At 36.4% G+C, this 25,666-nt stretch overlaps 1 protein-coding gene across 1 annotated transcript in view; it reads left to right on the top strand.

Moving 5' to 3' along the window:
• LOC145681632 (uncharacterized) overlaps positions 1–25,666 on the top strand; it is a 163,065-nt gene that overhangs the window by 108,452 nt on the left and 28,947 nt on the right. The window contains exon 5 of the mRNA XM_081753248.1: positions 19,101–19,257. Within this exon, the coding sequence (XP_081609374.1) occupies positions 19,101–19,257 (157 nt within the window). The remainder of the gene's footprint in view (positions 1–19,100; positions 19,258–25,666) is intronic.

The following is a 25,666-nucleotide window of genomic DNA, read 5'->3' as shown; positions in this document are numbered from 1 at the left end:
GCTTTGGGCACTCCCCAGGACTAGGAAATAATGTGCATAGAAGACTTTTTTAATGTTTAATTCGATTCCCATCTGAGGATGTCCGGGCCGCCGAAGGTATCCCCTTCTCTTGGGTCATTACTGTTCATTTATTTGTAGTTTCATTTGGAGTTGGTACTAGGATTTCTTTATATATTAATACGTTTTGCTGGATACAACATGAAATTACATCCTACGAAACACAGAACAAAACAAAAAAATGCATCTTATAACGCGCAGTAAAGAGCTGAAGTGCTGAAAATGTGACTTGAGGTCATGACAGTGCTCAGAGAGGAATCCATAAGGATAGTGAGTTTTATGAGCAGATGTGGGTCTGCTTTTAGCTTTGCATGTAGATGCGTAGCGTTTCTTTCTTGATCAGGTTTAAATAATTCAACAGTGGAAGAAGTCCTTTAATAGTTTGATGATGACTACAGAAGATGAATTATCATTAGGGGACATCTTCGTTCTACAAGCTGTGATACTGCTTGATATTGTAGATATTGTAAACTCAAGTCTTGAAATGGAAGTGCCCGTGGTGTCCTGAAGAGGTAGCGAATGTGAGATTATCCTTGCCGGTGTCATTTTCCCTTTTGCGTGTAGAATTTCTTGTAATGCACGATTTATACGCAATAATCTTATGGTTCTTCGCATCAAATTATTAAACATATTTTCTTCTCTACTTGTTCCTACAGTTTCGTGTTTAGCTTCATCTCTATGTAGTTACACGTATCTAGAACATGATATCTGTTGTATCCTCGTTAGCGTGGTTGTATCGTATTATAAATTTTCACTCTTTCTACAATAACTGTAAATTTACAATTAGATCGATAAACAGTGTAATTTGACCAATAATTATTCCATCGAAAAAGTACATGATATTCGACGGTTAGATTTGAACAGATATGGTCAGTTTTCCTAACCCTTCCTCACACTCACCCTCCATTGACGCCTTCCTCTCTCCCACACTCACACTCACCCTCCATTGACGCCCTAACATTCACCCTTAATTGACGCCCTAACACTCACCCTCCATTGACGCCCTCACACTCATCCTCCATTGACAGCCTTCGATCATCCACCCTCATACTCACCCTCCATTGACGCCCTCCCTCACAGTCACCCACCATTGACGGCGTCACACTCACCCTCTCTCACATTCACCCTCCATTACTTTATCGGCCGCACACTCACCCTCCCTCACATTCACCCTCAATTACTTTATCACCCTCACTCTCAAACGCCCTCACCCTCATCTATTAAAATGAAGGTGAGGTGAGGGTGGAAACTGATGAGGACAAAATGAGGGAGGATGACCATCTCTATGCAAACCTGTTTTTGTGTAAATATTCAAAATGCGTTAAACATTTCTTGCGTTGGCAGGTGGGAGAGTTTAAATTAGAAGGTGGGACTCAGAAGTCGTAGACAGCTGTAATACAACAGGTATTAATCCTTATAGAGACCCAAGTCCGTATCCAGGGGGGCTAGGGGGCCGGGTCCCCTAAATTTTTTTTACTCCCTTAAATTTTCACGGTAGGCTTGTGAATGAACTAAAATATAGTGATGAACTATAAAATGGTTGGATCGTCCCCCCCCCCTACATTTTTGGGCTGGCTATGCGTGTGTGCACCTTCTGTTGCATTTAGGTGGAAATTCGTCAAAACTGTAATTTCGGTAGATTTTCTTAGTATCCTCTTTTCTAAAAGTATGTAACATAGTGAAATTTAGGTGAGCTTGGAAGAAATTGGGGAGGCTTGAACACCCCAAATTATACCTAGTGACGCCACTGCCTACAAGCCACCAGTCACGAAAGACAAAGGGAAATATTTAATTTAATAATAATAAGAAAGTTGAACTGTGTAAATTTAGAACTATAATTGTATATGAAGATCATTATGAATACAATTATGTATTATATTTAATTGAGCTTTTCTCAATATCGCGGAACATAGGTCCGGCACGGAATCGAACCCGGATAACCCAAGGATCTCTGCTTCAAATAATCATTGGTTAGAGATGTTCTTCCTAAAATAAAATGAAATGAAATATTCAGTTTAACGTCCCATGATTATGCTCCGAGGCTAAGAGAGACAATGATGATGAGAAATGAACCAAATGGTGGAATAAAGAAAGTGGGAGAGAACGGAAGAACCCTGAGAAAAACACCGCATACGGTGTTTGTCCATCACAAAGTTCACTTGGCGCTCCTTCAAATAAAGTACAGCTACAAATAAAATATTTTCTAGCCTAGAAGAAAAAATCTCCTCTTCATTGTTCCGTCCATTAAATGTACATATTATCAATTACTCTTCTGAAACCATCCCTGCAACTAGTGGTGTGAAGTGGAAAATTTTCCGCTTAAAGCTTCCCATTTCTGAAAATTTTCCATTCTAAACAAACATTCACTATCAAGTATTAACTCCACATTAAGCCATGATATTGATTGAATCCATGAATAGAAATATGACATTACAGCAAATTATAATCTTCCAATTTTCCAGCTCCTATAATGGGAAAATACATAAATATTATTGAGTACCTGGTAATAAACCTAGTATTGGATAACACAAGAATTATGTGATAGAACAAGCGAGTATTGTTCTACAGTATGAAACTACGGTAAACTTCCAAAGTATACAAATTCAATAGTAAAACTGGAAATAGTAGAAACCTGAAGTAGTTGATTTCTACCACTTACGGTTTAAATATTAGGTTGTCGAAGGAGATGGGACCTATTATTGGAACGACGAATCGTTTCCCGAAAACCGTTTCTCAATAGGTCTTACCGTCTTTGAGTTATGACCAATATTGTTGAAACCAGAAGTGGTTCAACATAGCTTCTGGTTTAACTCGAAGATTGGTGAAAGAGATGGAACCTATTCTTGGGATGCTGAATCAATTCCCGAAAACCGCTTGTCGATAGCACTTACCGTTTTAGGTCTAGGAAAATCAATATTGAAACCAGAAGTAGTAGTGAATTTATACCAATTCCGATTTTAGTGGAAATACAGGAGTACAGGTGGTTTGTCCCCTTAAGACCTTAAATCGATTTCTGAAAACTCTTTAACGCTAGCTAGGTTTTATATTCGTTAATGAGTTATGAATATATTTGTCGAAACGAGATATGGTCGAATTCTACCTCTTCCCTTTTAAGTAAGATTGTTGAAAGAGACGAAACCTATTCTGGCAATGCAGAATTGATTCCCGAAAATCGTTTGTCGATAGCTCTTACCCTTTTAAGTTTATGAAAATAAATATTGAAACCTTAAGTAGTAGTGGATCCTACCACTTCCAGTTTTAGTAGAAATGCAGGAGTTAAGGTAGTTCCTTTCATATCCACATATTTCCGAAAACCGTTTGCCGGTCGCTATTACCGTTTTTTACTCGTGGTCTTTAATTTGAAACCGGAAACTTCCGATTTCTACCACTTCCGGTTTAACAGATTGACTGCCAAGGTGATTTGTGGGTACCTGTTAAGTAGGAGGTTCTTGAAGGAGATGCAACCAATTATTGGGTTGCAGGATCGACTCCCGAAAAAAGCTTGTCAATAGCTCTTACCGATTTTGATGTGATACTTGTTGACAGACAGACACACAGACGGACACTACCGTTCTATAAGACTTCCCTTTCATATGCATAGCGTAGTTTGGAAGTCTAAAAGTACGTATATAGCCAAAAGGAGGAAATATCTTTTTGTTTGATAATTAAATATAAAGTTAATTATTGAAGCTTGCAGCTTTGTATTTTTCTTATATTTATTTTTCTCTTACTTAGAAGAAGAAATAAAGCTTTTTCTTAGTTACAATTTCAGAATGAGTGAATATATGAATATTTATTAGTTTCTCTTCTGAACGAATATATGAAGAAAAACATTATTTCCTGAGAACTTCTAGTGTTTTTAATGGGTTATTTTCGTTAAACTTTGGAATTTTCGGTAGCCAAAAACTTGCAGTAAATATTTTTATATATATCGTAATTTTTATTTCTATAGAGTAAATATATATAAATATAGAAAAGTAATAAAGCTATGAGAAACATCTTGTCTTCGCGCATGAAAAGCGTATGAAACTGATGGAATATTGATATGGCGATTTTCTGTGAACGACGATTAATTCTAAGTAAAAAACTACATTACATTTTCTAACATATTTTCCAGAAATGAAGAATTGCAAGATAATTAATTTTATGAACTCTTATCCTCACCCTCAAATGACGCCCTAACCCTCACCTCCTTCACACTCACCCTCAACTGACACGCTCACCCTCCCTCACACTCACCCTCCATTGACACTTTCACACTCACCCTCCCTCACACTTACCCTCCATTGACGTCCTCACACTCACCCTCTATTGACGCCCTCAAACCTACCCTCTCTCACACTCACCCTCAATTACTTTATCGCCCTCACCCTTCAACGCCCTCACCCTCAACTACTAAAATGAGGGTGAGGTGAGGGTGAGGGCGGCCCTCATGAGGGCAAAATAAGGGAGGATCACCATCTCTGGACTTGACCACACGACCCCAAGCTCCGATATTGACTACTTTAACGTTCCGTTACATGGCCAGTTCAGCTATTGCTTTCGTCTACATTTTCATACGTGATGATCATTGTGTCTTTTTTTAGTGATCCATATATTTTTTGTAAATTACCTTCTATTTTGTATACAGCACGTTAACGTTCCCCAACTTTATATATTGTGTTCTAGATTCAAACTTCCTACTTGCTCCTTTCCGGTGTAAGTTGAATTCTGGATACGTTAGTATATACTAAACTAATGATGTCAGACTCGAAACGCGGAGCCAAACATCGTAATTGGTAAAAATTGTTCAGATGTGTTGTTTGTTCTTTCAGTGAATTCAAACATGTACAAATGCTTTTAAGTGTAGACAAAATAGCATTCATTGATATTCTCTTTATATAGTATATCAAATACATATCTACAAGGCCTCAATGCTGATTTTGGCACCTATGTTTCCCCACGTGAAAGAACATGAAAAGGAAAAGAGCGAAAATAGTTACCTCATGCATAGTAGAACAAAATGATTAAACAGCTACGATTACAACGTATGTAAATAGCAATTTCTTAAAAATCCATATATATATATATATATATATATATATATATATATATATATATATATATATATATATATATATATATATATATATAAAATAACAGACAAATTCTGACCAAAGCATATATTAACTAATAAATAATAGCGTTACAGTTTCAGCAAATTAACTTTGCCTTCATCAGACACATTATCACACACATTCGATTGAAATTTTTAGTTCAAAATAATTTGAATTTTATATTTTTTCCAAATCTGGTAGGAACTATTTAGTTTGAAAATTTTTGTTTTAAATTTTTAGTTCAAAAATTTATTTTCAAATTTTAGGTTCGTAAAATATTGATTTGAAAATTTTTAATTTAAAAAGCCTTGCACTCAGTGGAACATTCTGGAAAAGGCGGTACTGTTTACAACAAAATGAACTATCAACTCTCTTTTCGTCAACTAAGTGCTTACTGATTGAACTGAGGAAGAAAACGCTGAGCCCATAAAATGTCACTCAAGAAAATTTGGAAAGTTATTGCAATAAACCGATCAGATTTAACTAAAGGATAAACGTGACGTCATCTCGTTATTTAATTTACGACGGTAAACAATATATATACTAATGAGCTCTTTAACTGAATCCTGGACACACTCATTCAACATTCTTAAAGAATTAATGAATTCTTTCATTGACATACTATTGAACAATTAAATACCATGGTTCGAAAACTACGAATCAAAATTGAACCTTGACCTATAAATGTTAGGGGCCCCTTCCAACTTTAAAGGATAATCCGGGAATTTAAGAGGGGAACTCGTCATGTACTTATGTCCTGGATCCCACAAAAGTAATAAAACCTAATCAAAAGAGAATATCAACCTCCGATGATAGACCCATAAATATGATAAACTTTTAACGTAGGTCTACATGTAATCCCTCATGTGTGTAGCCCTCCAAGTGTGCAGATATAAAAAATTTATGCTCTACCCTACTCCATCATATAACAATATAAGGTACCAAAGCTCTAACCACAGAGGGTAACCATCTCGGAAATTATTGTTGAAAAGGAATAAAATTATTTAAGGTGAGTCTATGCATGACCACTCTTTAAGGGAGATCCTTCCAAGAGATCTTCACTATTCAACCATTTAATAACATAAAGTAAGAATGCCCCGGATCAAAGGGGTAACCGTCTTCAAATTTAATGTTATAAAAAGAGAACGAATTAAACCACCATAATTGTCCAATTCAAAATTTCTGGTCATAAAAGAGATTTAGGTATCTTTTGAATTACCCACGAGGGTGGACCCTAAGATGTCATATCTTCATGACGTCATAACACGTGACCTAGTAGGTCGAGGTAATTTCTTACTTTCCCGTTGTTGCGGATCTTAAGACCACGTGACATCTATCAGCCAATTAGTATGAACAAAATCTGGTAACTCAGCTGCATATAGTTGTCATCTGTCACTTTTGTTCAACGCTTCACAATAACTGAATACAGATTAATTATATATTGCAAAATGATATGTCTGAGAAGTGATTATTCTCGGAAAAAATACGTACAAACCTTTGCATGGTGGCCACTAGAAACTATTATTTCATCTATTTGAACAGAATGAAGTTGGAAACTCACACGGCTTTTATCCGTATAGAGGAGGCATGTCAGCGACAGTGTGTATCCGCGTAAAGGAAGACAAGGGAGAGAAACAAGCACCATCCTCCGTTACGTGGTCATTACGATGTAACATATTCTTGGAGTTCAGGATAAGCGAACGTGAGACTGCTTCCGTAGAAAACAAATGCGTATTTTTGCTTTGTGTTGACGCAAACCGTTACACAATGAGAAGGTCAATGCACGACCGTTTGAGTGGTTTGATCTAGTTCACTTTTGGGTCAGTTGTGGGTTAAAGTTCGGGCTTGACGATTGTTTCTGTTTACTGGTTTGCCTAGATGTGCTGTGAGAAATTCAGTGGTGAACCTGACTGAGGTTAGGTTACACGTGATGATAAGCGTTCCTATATAAAAATCGAAACTCTATGTGGAAATAATCCAACTGATATTTACAATGTTTTGCGCGAGATTTGTAGAAATAGTGTAGTGGATCATAGCACTGTATTGCGTTGCTCAGCTAGTTTTCGTGATGGTCGTGTAAGCACTGCGGACACCCCAAGAAATAAAAAACAATCCTCTGCAAGAGACTACACCTATGAGATTATTCTGAAGGACATTTCGAGAGAGTATCGACGAAAACAAGTAAGAAAATTGCATATGAGGTCAAAATGTATGTAGCTTCAGTTTACGGAATCATTACTGTGAAGTTGAAGATGAGAGGGCTTCCGAATGGTCTGAGTAAAGAGCAGAAAGTAAGCCGCGAAAGAATCGCAGAAAAATTGCTTCAACGTTATCAGAAGGAAATCAATTTTTACGAAGAACTGTTGCAATTGATGAAACCTGGCACGAGAGTTTGAACCAGAACTGAAGTTTCAGTCGTCATAATAAAACAGTTCAGACTCTTCACGCCCGAAAAAATTCCACCGACAATAATCAAAGGTTTAACTCAGTATGATATTCGCGTATGATACGAATGGAGAGATGGCAACAATAGAGTGCCACAGGCTACGCCTCTACAAGGTGTGTACTACAAGTTGTTTCTGCAAATTTTTTTGCGCCAGAAAATTCGTGAAAGAAATCCGGACATGCTTACAGCTGGTGTCCTCATTGTGAACGATAATGCAAGGTCGCATACTGCTCTAGAAGTAAGGGTGACACTTAACAAGTATGAATTGGAAATACTTCTCTTCCCAATATAGTCCTGATTTAAGCCCACCAGACTTTGATTTGTTCCCCAATTTAAAAGAACCACTCTGTGGAAAGGGTTTTGATTCGATTGACGAAGCTTTCAGTGAGGTGACCCAAGTGATCAAACACCTCAACAAGATGGTGCCCTGTCCAGAATACAGAATTGACAAAATGTGGAGAAGCTGTCATAAACAAGTATGGAGACTGTATTGAAGACCTTTAAACGCATTTTGTACAATAAATTATTTAATTCCATCTTTCAGGTGCAGAACTTTTGAAATGACTGTCGTACAATATATTGCAAAAAATATTCCGTACAGTTGCTAGGACATAATAGAGGGTGTTTGAAAAAGAACTTTCTAGTTCTACGTATAAATTTAATTGGAAAATTAATGAAAACAAATCAATGAGTACATATCATGAAAAAGAATTCTTTCAAGTTTTGTTTAACGTTGGTAGATTTCAACGTAGCATCCATTTGTGGCCCTGCACACGTCGATATTACACTTCCCGTTACGTATTCACCAACATTTCAGGTGTAACTGTCGCAACCGCCGTGACGTTTCCCGTAAATGATTGATGTGTCTGATCTTTTCACTGTACACAATATTTTTTATGTGGCCCCAAAAGAAAAAGTCCAGTGGGCTTAAGTATACATTGTTGCTGAGTTGCTCTGGACTACACGCCTGCCTGGAGTGACCTGAAGAAACAGAAGAAAAAGAAAACAGCACTGGAGCCGTCTCAAGGTCAAGCAGACGTGCCAACTGCAGAGGAGTCAAAATTGGATAGCAGATGAATCAAACACCACAAACTAGAATGGTGTATGTCACTTTGTACAGATTCTAGGACACATTAAAGCTAGGGAGTTATTTTTGAAACACACTGTATTCTACGTAACTGTATATCTAAACACTAAATGCAAACATTAGAAACTATCGGTATTATAACAAATAACAGTCTATGTGCCATGGTAAATAACAGTATATGAGTCTCATTTCATAATAATGTTCGCAAAATTTGCGGATCACAAACGAACGTAAATAATGAATATAAGTGCATACGAAGTATTGTAAAAAAAAAAAAAGCCAAACTTTACATTTCCTTAACACAATATATTGCAGAATGAAGCAGTTTAAAACATTTTAAGACATTAATTAATCATGACCCAGCTGCTGAGTATGTAAAAGAAAACTTGACCTGTGATTTTTGTAATATTAATGCACAATTCACATATTTTTACGTTTGGTGAAGTATCATAGAAGGAGTTTACCAAATGTATACTTTGCTAAAAATAATGGAAGGCAACCTACCTATTCTAACTCATATTTTGCGTTCAAGTACAGAAAGAAATAAAAAACACCTAAGTAAAATTTTAGTGAACGCTATCAGCCCTATATTACAGAAGTTAAACGTATCGCGCGTTGTTGTACGTGAACTTGTTTATAGTGCGTTATGTCAGTCTTACTACTTGCAATTTTGGTCAATTTGTTTACCTTTGAATTTATAATAAATATGGTGCTGGTTTACTTTTGGCGCACCAAATTTTGAAAGATATATAGGTAAAATTCCGTACTTCGCATGAAAAGACATTTACAAAACAACTTTCTGCAAATACAAAGTAATACACCTGTATTTTATGTTTACAAGTACAGGTTACTAGTGTAAAATCCTTGCGAGTACTTTACTACGGAAAAATTAGTGAGTGCATATAAATGATGGTTGTATTAGTAAAGCCGTAGCTAGAGATTTCAATGCCCGGAGCGAAGTAGAATTCGGCGCCCCTCTACACTCACCTTACCATTTGTTTTTTCTTTTACATGTAAGAGAAACAGCTTTTGATGTTATGCTAAATTTTTATCAAGCTTCTTGGACAGAACAATGCAACAGCCAAAGGCGATCATTATGTATCCTTTTACAAATAAGAATTGCTTTCAAGATGCTTATGTTGTACTTTCTGTTTAACTTGACAAAACTAATTTTGGTTGTATACAAATCTATTTGCAGAACAGTTATAAAAAGACCATGGAACAATTATTCTACGCCAGGAGAATCGTGTTATACTTTTAGTTGGTGGACGCGGGTGGTGGCTTAGGAAATATCCGGTTTCCCTGAGCATAGCAGTAATGTCGGAAATTGAGCATAGGCCCGGAGGTTCCACAAATGGCCAGGTTTTGGGCTCGCGTTTCTTCTATTCGACTGTTAAACATGAAGATATTGGGCGGAGTTAGTAGTATTGGAAAGGTCTTGGTCCCTTGAGCATAGTGGTGATATCATAATTCTAATTCTAATCCACAAAGATAGGGTCCTGAAATTTTGGGCTCACGTTCATTCTATTCGACTAAAGACCGTGGGATTTTTAGACGCGGGTGGTGCCGATGGAATGGTCTGGATTTTATTAGCACATTGGTGATGTCAGAAATGGAACCAGAAGCTCGAGAAATGAGGTTCCGAAATTTTGGATTCGGGTCTATCCTATTTGCCTATTAAACATGGAGTTGTTGGACGAGGGTAGTAGACTTGGAAAGGTTTTGGTTGATTGAACACAGATGTGACGTCAGAAATCGCACCCTGGCCTCGAAGCACAGAAGCCTAGAAGTTTTGACTCAAGTTCCTTCTATTCCTCATTTAAACATGGAGTTGATGGACACGGGTGGTGGCATTGGAAATGTCCTAGACGCCTGAGTATAGTGAAACATCAGAAATCGGGCTCTGGTTTCAAAGCTTCAGAAGTGGGGTTCCGAAATTTTGAATTCGGGTCATTCTACGTTAAGTTGTTTGACGGTAATGGTAAAGTAGTAAAGGTCTGGGTCCTCTCGGTACTGCGGTGATGTCAGAAACCGGGAATCGGGCCCTGAAGCCTCAGAAATAGAGTCCCGAAGTCTTTGGATCGGATTCCTTTTATTTGCCTATTAAACATGGAGTTGTAGGATGAAAGGGCTAGCGTTGGAAGTCTTTGCCCCTTGAACACAACGTTGATGAGAAATTAGTTCCTGGTCCCCATTTTTTTATTTGAATCGTAAACCTTTTGTCTAATTTGATCTCAATACTGATGGTGCAAGATAAAACCATATTAATAGCTTAATTTATGGTTTTATCTCTCGGAATCAAGTATTGAGATTGAGCCAAAGCAAAGGTTTACAAAAAAATTAAAACTTCGGGACCCGGACCTGATTTCTAACATCACCGCACTGCTCAAGGACCAAGACCTTTCCAACGCCACCACCTACGTCCAAAAACACATTGTTTAATAGCCGAATGTAAGAGATCCGAAAGCAATATTTCGGGACCTCATTTCCAGGACCTTCAATCTAGGGTCCGGTTTCTGACATTACCTCTAACAGAAGACCCGAACTTTTCGAACGCCATCACCCTCGTACAAAAATTCATGTTTAATAGGCGTATAGAAGGGGCTCGTGCCCAAAACATCGGGACTTCATTTCTGGGACCTCATGGTGGAGGCCCAGTTCCTGTCCACTACTGTGCTGAGAGGAACCGGATCTTTCCAACATCACCATCTGCATGCAACAACGCCATGCTTAAGCGAAAAATAGTGTGAACTCGAGCCCAACATTTCAGAACCTCATTTCTGAGGCTTCGGGGCCAGGGCCTAATTTCTGACATTACCGCTTTGGTTAATCGACCCCGACCTTTCAAACGCCAACACCCTAGTACCACACCGTGTTAAATAGGCAAATATAAAAGAGACCCGAACCCAAACTTTTGGGATCTCATTTCTGGAGCCTCAAGTCCTGGAGCTTTCCAACAATAAATTTTTGTATCCAATAACTCCATACTTAAAAGAGAAATAGAATGGGGCCGAGCTCAAAATTTCGGGACACCATTTTTGGTCCTTTGAGACAAGGGCCCAATTTCTGACATTACTACTGTGCTCAGACGACCCGAAGCCTTCCAACTTTACCACCCACGTACAATTCCATGTTTAGTACGCGTATAAAAAGAATCCGTGCCAGAAACTTCGGAACCCCATTTTTCTGGAGCCACATGGCGGGGCCTAGTTTCTCATATCACCACTGTTCTCAGGAGACCCGGACTTTTCGAACGCCACCATCGGATATTCACTAACTTCATGACTAACACGGCTTCCCTGTTGTAGGAGAATTTTAATTTAATTTTCTCCAAGCTCTTTACAACTATTTACAACGTTTCAAACTATCCATAAGAAATGAAATTTCAATACATAAAGAAACTAACTTATGTTCTTTTAAAATGTTCAAAATGGCATTCATTGATTAATTTCCAGTAATAATTGTAAACTTTATTAATTTTAATATCTATTTGTGAATAATATTTTAATTTTGAATCTTTTTCGGTAAAAAAATATTTTTGTGAAATATAACGGAATACATACGGGTATATAATGTGTGTATATGTTGTATTTATATAGATAGGTAAAAATATCAATTTGCATGTCAATTTGCATGTCATGCATTGCAATTTGCATGTCAATTGAAGTTTTAAAAATCACTGGTAGTGATAAGTCTTTGGAAAAGACAAAATCGTTGGTTAAGTTCTGACCGCTTAAGCCCCTATGGTACAACTTCTTCAAGTTCGAAAATATTATTATTCGTGTTTACTTCCATTTTAGTATTCCCGCACAAACAGAAGCTTGCATATTCCTATCACTCCTCTACATTTCATATCTTCAATTCTCACCATCGTGATTAACCCGATTGGGTAGAAAGTCCTAATTAACTAAGCGAATTCATCACTATCAAGACACATTTCAGAATTTGACCGTTGATTTTGAAAATGCTCCTGCGTAATCTATAAGATATTACTCGGCACTTTGATATCACATCGTCATTAATAAATCATATACAATAACTTTCTTTAATAAGTGAAAAACTTGTGACTGTTATCGAAAAATTTGAGTTGCGAGCGGAGCGAGCAAGAAAATTTTTAACAAATCCATTACTTTGCTAACCGACAATATTGATTTAATAGGGCGCCAGAAATTTTACGGAGCGCCGCCTTTTTCATTTTCAAGACTTTTCCTTTAATCTTGCTCGTTCGGCGCCCCCTTGCTATCAGCGCCCCACTGGCCCACCTCTAGCTACGGCTCTGTGTATTAGAAACGATATTCCACCGGTGCTGTATTTGTGCACACTGTACAGAAGTTGTATGTTTTGTTTACAAGTGGAACACTACAAGTATGAAACCGTGACAAGAATTATTGAAACTCATATCTGCCAAAATCCACCCGTTTTCACTATCCTCATTTTAGCATATACCAACCTTCGTTGATACACCTGCACCCTTGGACGCACCCCCTCGCTAAAGCTCGGGCTCCAGCTTCGCCCTGCAGTGACTCGGTTAGACAGCATTCGTGCTTTTTAGTGGCCTACTGTGGCCTGTAGCCAGCAGATTTGAGGCCTGAAGAAACCTGCAAATTTTGGTTACCTTCCTAACACTGTTTTTTAGATTATTATTATTATTATTATTATTATTATTATTATTATTATTATTATTATTATTATTATTATTATTATTATTATTATTATCTTTTTGTCCATAAATTATATTCCAGGTAGTTTTATTATGTTTAACCAATAATTACTGTCCCGGACGAAACGTTATACTTTTGTGCATAACTATTTTAGTTTAAGCCCTTGTACACGGAACTTATCTACATAAGGCTGATTTTCTTTGAAATTTCACTTATTTTCTTTAAGATTTCCTGACAAAAATAATTATTTATTATTCGTGACTAAAAAAAAGCGTGATTTTAAAAAAAAGCAGAATTATTTTAATAACATCTATGCCTCATTTCCTGTTCTAGGGGCCGTTCACATATTACATAACTCTATTTTTGACCAATTTTTCCCTCTCCCGCCTGCTTGTCACACTTCGTAACGCAAGACCGAACCCCTCCACTTTGTTAGTAACACTTTTTGATCTTTGTTGTTTCATTATCTTGATTATTTTAAAGGTTATTACAATAAAAGAACTGTTTTTAATGGTAGAACGTTTTATTACAAAAGCTAATATTATTGTGAATATATTTGTACCGTTTTCGCCAATAAATCAAAGTATTAGAAAATGGTAGACTCGTAAAAATCTTTTATCACCATAAGGTTGTTTAATTACCCAATCCTAATTCTTCAAAACTACTGTCGTTTCCACAAGGAGATCGCAACCATCATTTTAGGTCACTGGTGATTGGCAAGGAGAAAGTACTGCGGAAGATGCAGTTAAAACAGGACTTAAAGAAATAACATCGAGCTCTTCTTCCAAGATCCAGGATGCTTCGTGCATTTGAAGTTCGCCAGTGTTAACGATGCACAGTTCTGTTCCTCGTCGACCACAAATTCGAAGTGGCTGCACACGTGAAGGAACAGGGACATCTCGTTTGTAAACAAGCTTTGGAACATCTTCTTTGGACTTCGGACTTCAGTTTACCACTTTACATTTTTTCCTAAATCAGTGCGAGAATGCGAATAAACTCGATTTCTTTAGAAATATTCAAATCCAAAAATAATAATAAAAAAGTAGTACGACATTAATATTCGATGAATTAGGTTTTTAATATATTTAGGTCTGCAAATCGTGCATTGTTCCGTCGCGGTAAATATTTCACAAAAAAAGTTTCTTCTGTTTCACATGCGAAACTTCTTCGAAGAAAAGAGTGGATAATGATTCGAATTAGTAGTTTTAAATAATAATCTCAGAAATAGCGATACAAGTGGGAACGCGAAGGAATTTTAAAGCGGTGGTTACGATCACTAACAACGAACTCCAGAAAAACGTGTGACGTAAATGCAATGCTGTGATAGCCGCAAAACAGACTTTTATTGTATTGTAATACACACAGGGTTCTTCACCAATCATGCTGGTGTCTAGTGCGTCTTCGAATAACTTCTGTATGATTCAATTTAGATAGGCTATAGTTCGCAAGTTTCCGAAATAATGTAATTATTTATTTATCTATATATATCTATATATACAGGGTGTACGGTAACTACGCGGACGAACTTGGACGGGTGATACTACATCTTGAAAAAAGCAAAAAAGTCCTAGTGAACATGGGGGAAATTCCGTGCCGTTTAAGAATGCCAGTGTGTTGAAAGCGTGGGATCATGAACTTCAGAGGCCTACAGCTTAAAAACAATGCATCATGGAGAGTGTAGTTATAAACGTCACTTAGAAAATCACACCTACTCTATTGAAAAATACATATTTGAAAACGCAGGTACGTGTGCGCATGGCAATAACAACGTGTGATACTTATTTCCTTTACAGCATGTCTGGGAATCCCTCCGTTCCTTTGTGGAATCCCGTGCCCACGCATAGCTGTGTTACCAAACATGCATTTCACAATAGACTAGGTATGACTTTCAATGTGACGTTTTTAACCGCACTCTCTGCGATGAATTGCTTTTAAGCTGTTGGCCTGTGAAGTTCATGTTCCCACGCTTTCGACACTCTGTCACTCCTAAACGGGACGAAATTTCCCCCATTTTCACTAGGACTTTTTTGCTTCTTGTTAGATGTACTATCACCCGCCCAAATTTGACTATATAGTTATTGTTCACCCTATATATATAAAATGAAATGACTACATTTGTAACAACTCTTGAGACAACCGACTGATTTCGATTAAATTTTCAACGTAGATGAAGTTTGGGCCTGGAATGGTTTTCATAGCTTCACTTTGAAGGTGCGCTTTGAAGAGAAGGGGAAGATATACAAAAATGATCGAAAATGGCCAATATTAATGCCGAATCATAGTTTTCGGAGTGACTGATATAAACAGTGCCACTTCCGATGCCGTTTAAACCCAAATTTAGTCCCCATTAGTACTCTTAAGATGGATGGTGCCATATAAAATTAATTGCAAATTACGGATTAGTTGAAATCCACACTGAAAAACGTTGTTTTTCACCAAATTTTTCATCTGATGTAAATATGTTTTTTAAAGAAAAAAATACTAGTTAAAGCATATAAAAAATGTAATGCAAGCCTACTTACAAATAAGTTTAGTACCATTATTTTATGGTAGTATTTACAGTACCTTGTTGAAACGTTTGTCTCCAAAGTGTCAAATAGAAATCGCACTAAATTGTGTAATCTGCTGCAAAAAAATTAAACCATACTGTTTTCCGATTAGTATAAGGAGGAGATACCATACTATTTTTCGATTGATATAGTAAAATAATTTTTCCGTACTGTTTTACCGTAAATTATTAATTATATGTAAACTTCGTTATTTTTAAATGCCTGAAACGAGGTAATCTTACAACGATGTTTAAAAGCTGGTCATTTGGGGGGCTGACAACGAGCCCCCCTCCCGTGGCTACACCCCTTGGCCTACTAGCACAGGTTGTTCCTTGTTTTTGCATTGCAGCTTTTATGCATACAGTCATCCGTATTTACACGCAAATCCTAGAAGAAATTTACTTTTTCAACAATTGATTGATAGTCCCCTTGAAATTTAACTATTCAATTTGAGATGTTTTGTTGTCGGCCAGCGCAAATCATTTAATAAACAGTAAGAAGGAATTTGTAAAAGAATTGTAATTTTTGAACAATTATTTCGAGTGGTGCGATAAAAGTAGACTTGAACGACAAATATTCCTAAAATGTGCTTAGTACTTTATGTCGAACTTCACATGAGAGGCAGTAGAGCGTTTCAAACTTATTCGATGAATTGTAACTACACATTCAATAAATGAGCTCACAAATACAGAAGATCATGTGCAGCTTGACAAGCTGGCGGCAAACTACAAATTTAAAAATACACGAATTTTATTTTATGATACATATAATTATGTATTTACAGAAAAATGCCTCTTTCATTGATGCATATAGGCTCCAACTCATACAGCAAACCTTTGCACAGATTTATAATAGGCTATGATAGCAAAATAATAATAAATAAAAAATACTGAATTAGGGCAAATGACTATAAAATTTTAAGTTATTAAGTGAAAGTTCATCTGTACTAATTATACCACACAAAGAAATTTGTTTCGTGACCTGATGGGTAATGCGAGAGACTTGGGGAACCATTCCGTTATTGATTGCGTCAACGCAAAGCAATATTTACGATTTTTTTAGTGATCATCGGTATAGTAGTTATAATGACTGCTTGCATTTCTTGTATGTACAAATTCTTGAACATTGCTTCCGAATGATCCCTTAGATATATGTTAGCAATCGAAGGAAATGGGTAATTATCTTAGTTACAGCCACTTGTCTATACCCACCAGCTACAACACAGCCAAGAAATTGTGCTTGGAAACCGTCGTTTGTATTACTTCAATTGCAACAAACTGTTATTTATTTTATTCATTTGTGTTTAAAAAAGAAACAGTAACAAATTTGTAATATTTACAGATAATACTGCATTGTTTCGATATTACTCCCCTAAAGTTGCACGATAGTCAGTATATTCAACGCATGAAAAAGTTATTAGGTAAATCTCGTAAGCGTATTTCTACCAGCTTGTTGAAATGTGAATTCGTGTTTGCAACTCAATAACAATTGAAGGGTAAGGGGAAAAAACAAGGAATGTGCATGTATGTGCTTTTTCGTGGTCATTGTTATATCTGTTGGTGACTCTTGATACTATTTGACTGTATATATCATGCATTCGTAGATGTAAAAATGTCCATGTAAAAAGGGGCAAAAGATGTAACAAACTCCATTTTTCTTTCGCGGTTTTCAATATTAAATCGCAGTTTTATCGAAAATGCAGTTTTGTGACATTCCTTCTTTTTCCCCTTACCCTTTAATTTATGTCCACATTTGTAATTAGTCCCTTCAAGAACTCAAATGGATTTCATTTCATTGTATGTCCATTCATTAATGTGTTATTTCATTTTAATCATTTCTTCACGATTTCTCCAACGCTGAGGGAAAAAAAGGGAATTTTGAAACAGCGTTACCAACTTGGACAGCACAAAATTCTCAGCTTTAACAAAGTACCGAATATCTCGGTAAGTACTTCACTTATCCATCTCAAATAAACGTGACAATACGCCTTATAACATACTGATTTGCTCTATGAATTTTAAACCATACTGTACTAGGGACCTTTTCCAAGTTATTGCCCTTGTGGCAACACTGTTTAACTGATCCTTCTAAACTTGAAAACATTTCAAAGAGTTCTACCCAGTATTTAATTTAATGTGCACAAATAGTTATTACTTCATTCCTTGTGTGTGTTAAAGGCGTTTAAATTTGACATATGTTTAACGTTATTTCTCAAAAAGTATGCAACACTGATCTGCGAGTATCATCTCTTTTCGACTTTGTTTTTATTGGTGTTCCGAATTATAAAATTAAATTTAGGTCATTCTATTAATAAAATCATAACTAGATATTGGGTTGGCTACACTGTTCACCTGATGATGTTACCTAATATATGGATAGATGTCCCTCTTCCTGTAGTTTCTTTGTGCAAAGTTTCGCTTCTCTCTCTCTCTCTCTTGGTTCCTCTGTTATAAAGGTGGGACATTCTAAATTGTGCACCCGGTATATATATATATATATATATATATATATATATATATATATATATATATATATATATATATATATATATATATATATATGTGTGTGTGTGTGTGTGTGTGTGTGTGTGTGTGTGTATGTTGTCATACTTTTACAATTTTCTGTTATTGTTATATATTTGTTATTTTTATATATTTATTACTTTTAAGGCATATGCATTAGTTTTTTATTATATTTTAATAAATTCTTCTTGAGTGTTACTGAGGCCGTATTGATAGTCATGGGAACAATTAGCACCTATCCAGACGTCCGCATTAAAATCTTGTTAATAAATCAGTTATACCAGTGACGCTTTCAGAGCTACGAACCACGATGCCATACAACTTCGCGAATCGTTAGTTTCGACATTTTCCTAAACTTTATACAAGAGCGTACTGCCTGCCTAGTTTTAGGAGATATACCAACTTTCTCGTGCTCAAAAGGGTTTTCTAGGAACCAAATCATACAAAAATTGAACGCAGAATAGAAAGAAGCATTTTTATTGCAATTATTGGAACAATAGACTTGTAATATGCAATGAATGAACAAATAAATAAGTAAATAGTAATCGCACATTAGCGATTTGAATTGAATGACGAATATAGAAAGTAGGTAACGTATCTTTGTTTGTTTTTTCCTTGTACAAGTAAACATTTTGAGACAAAAACGTGTTTCGGGAAATAACTTGTTTATCTTTCATTACAGGAGGGAAAGCCTATACTCCTTCTTCCATGGTTATTCACGCTTATGGGATTAGTGGTCGTAGATTTCATTACGGCTGTTTTGATAACAATAAGTGAGCTTGCAATCGATCAAGTAGTCACTGGTACTTTGAGTATAGTTTTCTTTCTTGCTCGAGCAGGTAAGATATGTTGTTGCTATGTTTATTCGCTTGTCTTATTAAAGGCAAGAGCCAATATGAGTGTAAAGCAACTTCATACTATTTCATACAAAACTATTCTACGCCAGCGAAAATATTGTTGAATACCCTTCTCCAAACAGAAATTATTTGTGCTTACGTAACCAACGCAGATTTGTCACATTTTTTGCCACTTCAAAAACATGTTAGGTTGCAGAGTTAGGTTATATAAATACGTTGATATTCATTTTTGCTATTACAACGCCATATAGTAAGATAACGAAAAATGACTTTAAGTATAATTTTTTGGATTTTTTGTCGTAGAATCCCAACATACAATAAAACAGAGGGTTTTAATTTATAATTTTCATGTTGGCCCCCAGGACCTCATGATAGGCTCCCTGAGGGTATTTGCTATTCACAGAATCTTGTAGACCCCTGACATAGTTACATTCTTGCGACATCATGTGACATAGATCTGTCACATTTTAGGTTTTTCGGAAATATTTGAGGTCGCAAAGCTAGATGAGGCTCCCTGTGTATATATACAGGGTGAACAATTTATCTTGATCATCCATAATAATGGCGAATCAAAAGAGAGGGAAAAGAGGAAATTTGCACGAAGCAACTATAAGAAGTGGGACATCGTTTAAGTATTAAGCCACACCACCTAAAGAACAGAGTTCCTATCCCAATATAAAGTTATATTTTTGAAGAGACGCTAGCTCGGATTATCTCATATTTCAAATTCGCATATCATTTTAAAACACAAAATAACATACTGTATGGATTTAAATGGGCGTACTAATTATTTTGCAGTTTACAGCATTTCGATATTTCAACTGTTCAGGAGATATGATAAATATTCATAAAGTTTTTAACATTGGCTGAAAATGGGGTATTTGTGGAAAATATTTAAAGTAGTTAATGTTACTATAACATCCTTAGATTGCAACACTGAATAATAAATGTAATATTTTTTATTTTTATTTGACATGTTGATTTTAGATACGTCATAATCTGACGTAGTGCCATTTGGAAAATGTAACTTTATATCTGGATAGCAACACCGTTCACTGGACGATGTTGCCTATTATTTAAATAGGTATCAATTTTCTAGTAGATGGTTCATGCAAAGTTTCTATTTACTCCCTCTTTTGGTTTCTCCTTTACACGGATGATCAAAATAAATTGTGAACCCTATATATATTGTCATTGTTGGCGAAACACGACGAAGTGTTCACCACAATAAGTATAAACGTACGTTGAAACGCTTTTCAACATTTCTGTTTTCCCTTGACTTACAACTTCTCGAGGAGCTCCTGTCATCTACACTCTAAGCTCAAAATCAACAAGTGATGTCAGTCCACAACACCATTCAAAACATACAGAAGAAATAATGTATCACTAGAGATAATGGAAATTATAAGTTCCGACTATCGTTAAAATGTTAAAAGTTATTTCATTTTTCTTCATAACATGAAAATCTTCAAAATAAAAGTTTTTCATCTTGGAAAAGAGACTCGTTTCTAAAGAATTCGAACTGATTTGAACTAAGAGACCTTGTAACACTTTACACTAGAATTACGTCATCATGATGAAATTCTTTGTCAGAATAAGTTTATAAGACATGAGGAAAATAATTCGCATCGCATCTGTTTATAATTGTGTACATAATATTAGGTTTTTCTTCAAATGAAAATACAAATTAACTAAAACTATTATTTTGTAATATCTTTGTAATAACTAGTTGTTTATGCATATTGTGAAAAGCAAAAGTTCATGTAAGACAAAGAATGTAGACATAATTAAACAATGTATGTGGCACATTCTGCACTAGCAATACTTAGCAGTTTAATTTTAGTTTGAAATGAAGGCTTATTAAATTATGCCAATATTTGTAGATCGAAATTAAACGTTAATACCGTCACATAAATTATTCAATAATAGAAATGTCATTGCAGGAACGAAGACGACAAGCTTCAAACTCGATGTAAATATTTCTCCAGATGTATGCACATTTTTTGAACATTTAAAAAAGACACTTAATTTCCAACTCACATTTACAGAATGTTTTACAAACTGCAATGCACTTGTAAATTTGTCCGTCTGAGTTTCTGACATGTACGCAATATTTCGTTACAAATTCATCATACGTTTTAGTTCGTATAACCCTTTCCGGTACAAGGCTTTTTGGGCTATTTTTTAGTCTTTCAGTCAAGCAGCTCTGTATCATCACTATTAATCCTAGGATCATGGTTCATTCCTCACTCTCTTCACAATAGAGCTGGCTTTCAAATGGTACCACTTGCATGCTCATAGCATATACCAGGAGCGGGAAAAATGATGTCAAAGGGAAAATTTCGGAGGGAATTTTTTCTCGCACTTTGGGCCCCTTTGGAGCGGCCTTGTGTGAACGTAGCCATCTAAAAAAATCTGATAAATAGTACTTGGTATACTGAATGTGTGTGCCAAATTTCAAGTTTCTATCTTGAACACTAAAGGCGGGAGAAATTTTATCAGGAATTCCCACCATGCCCCAAATTACCGTAAAACACCATGATCTCAAGTAAAAAATGTCCTGAGACATCCCTATTACCCTAGGGCCATATTTCGCCCATCATTCTCTTCAGCTTAGAATTGCCTTTGAGGCGGTATGACTCACGTGTCTCCATCATGTATCTAAGGCGGGAAAATCCCGAAAAAGGGATTTTTTGGGTCTAAATATCCTTTTTTTCAACTTTTAGCCCCTTCGGACCCTCCTGTATTAACGCAGAGATCTGAAAAAACTGATAAATACTACTAGGTGGGCTGAATGTTTATGCGCAATTCCAATTTCCAGGTGCAAAAGTAAGCCCGCCAAAAAAATTATACCGACAATGTTTTATATTCCCGTATACAGAGGGAAAATTTTAAACATTCTCTGAGACACCACTAATTTCCCTAGGATCATGGTTTTCACACCCTTCTCTTCAGAATAGAATTGTCTTTCAGGCGGTATCATTCACTTGTCTTCATCATGTATCTAAGGCGAGAAAATCCCGTGAAAGAGATTTTTGGTAAAAATTTCACTTTTTCAACGTTTAGCCCCTCTGTGCCCCTCTGTTTTAACACAGAAGTACGAATAAATCTGGTAAATACACCTCGGTGGACCGAATGTTTGTGCACAATTTCAATCTTCTAGGGGCAAAAATAAGCCCGCAAAAATAATACCGAAAATGTCCAAAATTCCCCTATACAGACGTATATTTTGATAAAAATTCCTTGCACTTCCCTAATTACCCTAGGGTCATGCGTCGTACATCATTCTCTTCAGAATAGAACTGCCTTTCAGGCGGTACCATTCTCGTGTCTCCATCATGTATCTAATTCGGGAAAATCCCGAAAAAGGGATTTTTTGGGTCTAAATATCCTTTTTTCAACTTTTAGCCCCTCTGGACCCTCCTGTATTAACGCACAGATCTGAAAAAACTGATAAATACTACTAGGTGGGCTGAATGTTTATGCGCAATTCCAATTTCCAGGTGCAAAAGTAAGCCCGCCAAAAAAATTATACCGACAATGTTTTATATTCCCGTATACAGAGGGAAATTTTTAAACATTCCCTGAGACACCACTAATTTCCCTAGGATCATGGTTTTCACATCCTTCTCTTCAAAATAGAATTGTCTTTCAGGCGGTATCATTCACTTGTCTCCATCATGTATCTAAGGCGAGAAAATCCCATGAAAGTGATTTTTGGTAAAAAATTCACTTTTTCAACGTTTAGCCCCTCTGTACCCCCCTGTTTTAACAGAGAAGTACGAAAAAATCTGGTAAATACACCTCGGTGGACCGAATGTTTTTGCACAATTTCAATCTTCTAGGGGCAAAAATAAGCCCGCAAAAATAATACCGAAAATGTCCAAAATTCCCCTATACAGAAGTATATTTTGATAAAAATTCCCTGACACTTCCCTAATTACCCTAAGGTCATGCGTCGTACATCATTCTTTTCAGAATAGAACTGCCTTTCAGGCGGTACCATTCACGTGTCTCCATCATGTATCTAAGGCGGGAAAATCCCGAAAAAGGGATTTTTGGGTCAAAATACCCCTTTTTTTCAACTTTTAGCCCCTCTGGACCCTCCTGTTTTAACGCAGAGATCTGAAAAAACTGATAAATACTACTAGGTGGGCTGAATGTTTATGCGCAATTCCAATTTCCAGGTGCAAAAGTAAGCCCGCCAAAAAATTATACCGACAATGTTTTATATTCCCGTATACAGAGAGAAATTTTTAAACATTCTCTGAGACACCACTAATTTCCCTAGGATCATGGTTTTCACATCCTTCTCTTCAGAATAGAATTGTCTTTCAGGTGGTATCATTCACTTGTCTACATCATGTATCTAAGGCGAGAAAATCCCATGAAAGAGATTTTTGGTAAAAATTTCACTTTTTCAACGTTTAGCCCCTCTGTACGCCCCTGTTTTAACAGAGAAGTACGAAAAAAATCTGGTAAATACACCTCGATGGAGTGAATGTTTGTGCACAATTTCAATCTTCTAGGTGCAAAAATAAGCCCGCAAAAATAATACCGAAAATGTCCAAAATTCCTCTATACAGAAGTATATTTTGATAAAAATTCTCTGACACTTCCCTAATTACCCTAGGGTCATGTTTCGTACATCATTCTCTTCACAATAGAACTGCCTTTCAGGCGGTATCATTCACTTGTCTCCATCATGTATCTAAGGCGGGAAAATCGCGAAGAAAGGGATTTTTGATAAAATATCGCTTTTTTCAACTTTTTGCCCCTCTGGATCCCTCTTGTTTTAACGCAGAAATCTGGTAAATACTACTCGGTGGACTGAATGTTTGTGCAAAATTTCAATCTTCTACGTGCAAAAATAAGACCGCCAAAAATAATGAACATAGACCGGCCCCGCAATATTAAAATAAAATATATATTTTAGAATTATGACGTCATCACCTCCTATGTCTCGACGCAGGATTTCTCAGTTTCAAATTATCAATTTACTTACACATTTTCTTTTTTCGAGTAACGTTCTTGCTAGTAACGAGTTCCCAAGAAAAATGAGCAATCAGATTAGGATTAGAAATTAAATTTCAGGGCTGTCGGTCACGCATTAAATGGATGTTTCCCTCGGCAAGAACATTATCTGATGAAATGAAGAAAGTATTAGGGAAAGAAGGAAGCAACCTGGGGTCATGATGTTTGGTACCATCACAGTATTTGCCTAGTGTGAATGAATGAAACCTAGAAAACACTTTACTCAAGATGGCTGGCCAGATTTAGGTGTCACACGGTTTTGACCGAGTTTAAAATTTAGGAATAATTACAGAAACAGCTGTGTGGTACCTTACACTCAAACTGGGAGACGTCCAAAAATATTTTCCAAAATTTGAAAAAAAAAGTTGTGGGTTGTTATACATTCCAGATGATCCAATTTGTTGAGAATTACTGTCAATTGGGATCAGTAGAAACCGATTAAGTGTAATTCTCATTGCGGAGTCTTCCTAGCCGTGCAAAATCCAAATTTTCACAAAACAGGAAAATGTGAAGCAAATATTCAAACCCACCGAATTTGTTTGAAGAAACGGGAAACTTATACACTCATTGAGCGATATTAATAATGATGCCACTATTTACAGATTTCCAAGGTGTCCAGTAACGTATGGTAAAACAATTGCACAAATTTTGCAACACTGCAAACTCTGGTAACAGTGGACTGTGACACACGATATTAGCTATGCAGAAAGATTAGTGTATCTGTCGTGCAAGTGCAGGAGAAGAATGACGCAAAAATAAAGAGTTTGACGTTAAATGAGGAACAGTGTCCTAAAATAATCGTGCAATATTAGAAAGACTATCCGAATGTTAAAAAACATACCTTGTACAGGTGGGACATTCAAGTGGAACGGTGTATAATATTGTGTCGAAAGTAGAGAAGGATATGACCGTGAAAGGGAAGATCGGCAGTGGACGAAAATTGAATTTCAGTGATGCCAAGGAATTGAGACAATTTCGACTGCAGATAAGTTGACAAAATCGTACCGAGAACTTGGTAGGAAATTTCAATGTGATAAAAGTACTGTGAAGAATGCTTTACAGAAAATGATAATCACCAAATGGAAAGGAAAAAGTATGCCGAAGGTTACGGAACAACAAATTGTGATTTAGAAACAACGTTTAAGAACTCTGGTCACCAAAACGTTCACTGCTACAAATGATGTACTGTGAATCATGGAGGATGAGAGCTATTTTACATTAGACGGTCACGAGTGGCAGCCTAAATCGTACTACGATCTAGGGATGAGGTACCTGATTCAGTGCGTTTTTCTCTGCAGAAAGTTAAACAGTTTATCAACTCGTATCATCGGAGACAATGTAGTCTTTTGGCCAGATT

The sequence above is a fragment of the Thermobia domestica genome, chromosome 3 (genome assembly GCF_964235325.1).
Source record: "Thermobia domestica chromosome 3, izTheDome1.hap1.1, whole genome shotgun sequence".
Lineage (NCBI taxonomy): Eukaryota > Metazoa > Arthropoda > Insecta > Zygentoma > Lepismatidae > Thermobia > Thermobia domestica.
Note: the sequence above shows the minus strand (reverse complement) of the source record. Positions and strands in the feature narration are given on the sequence as shown.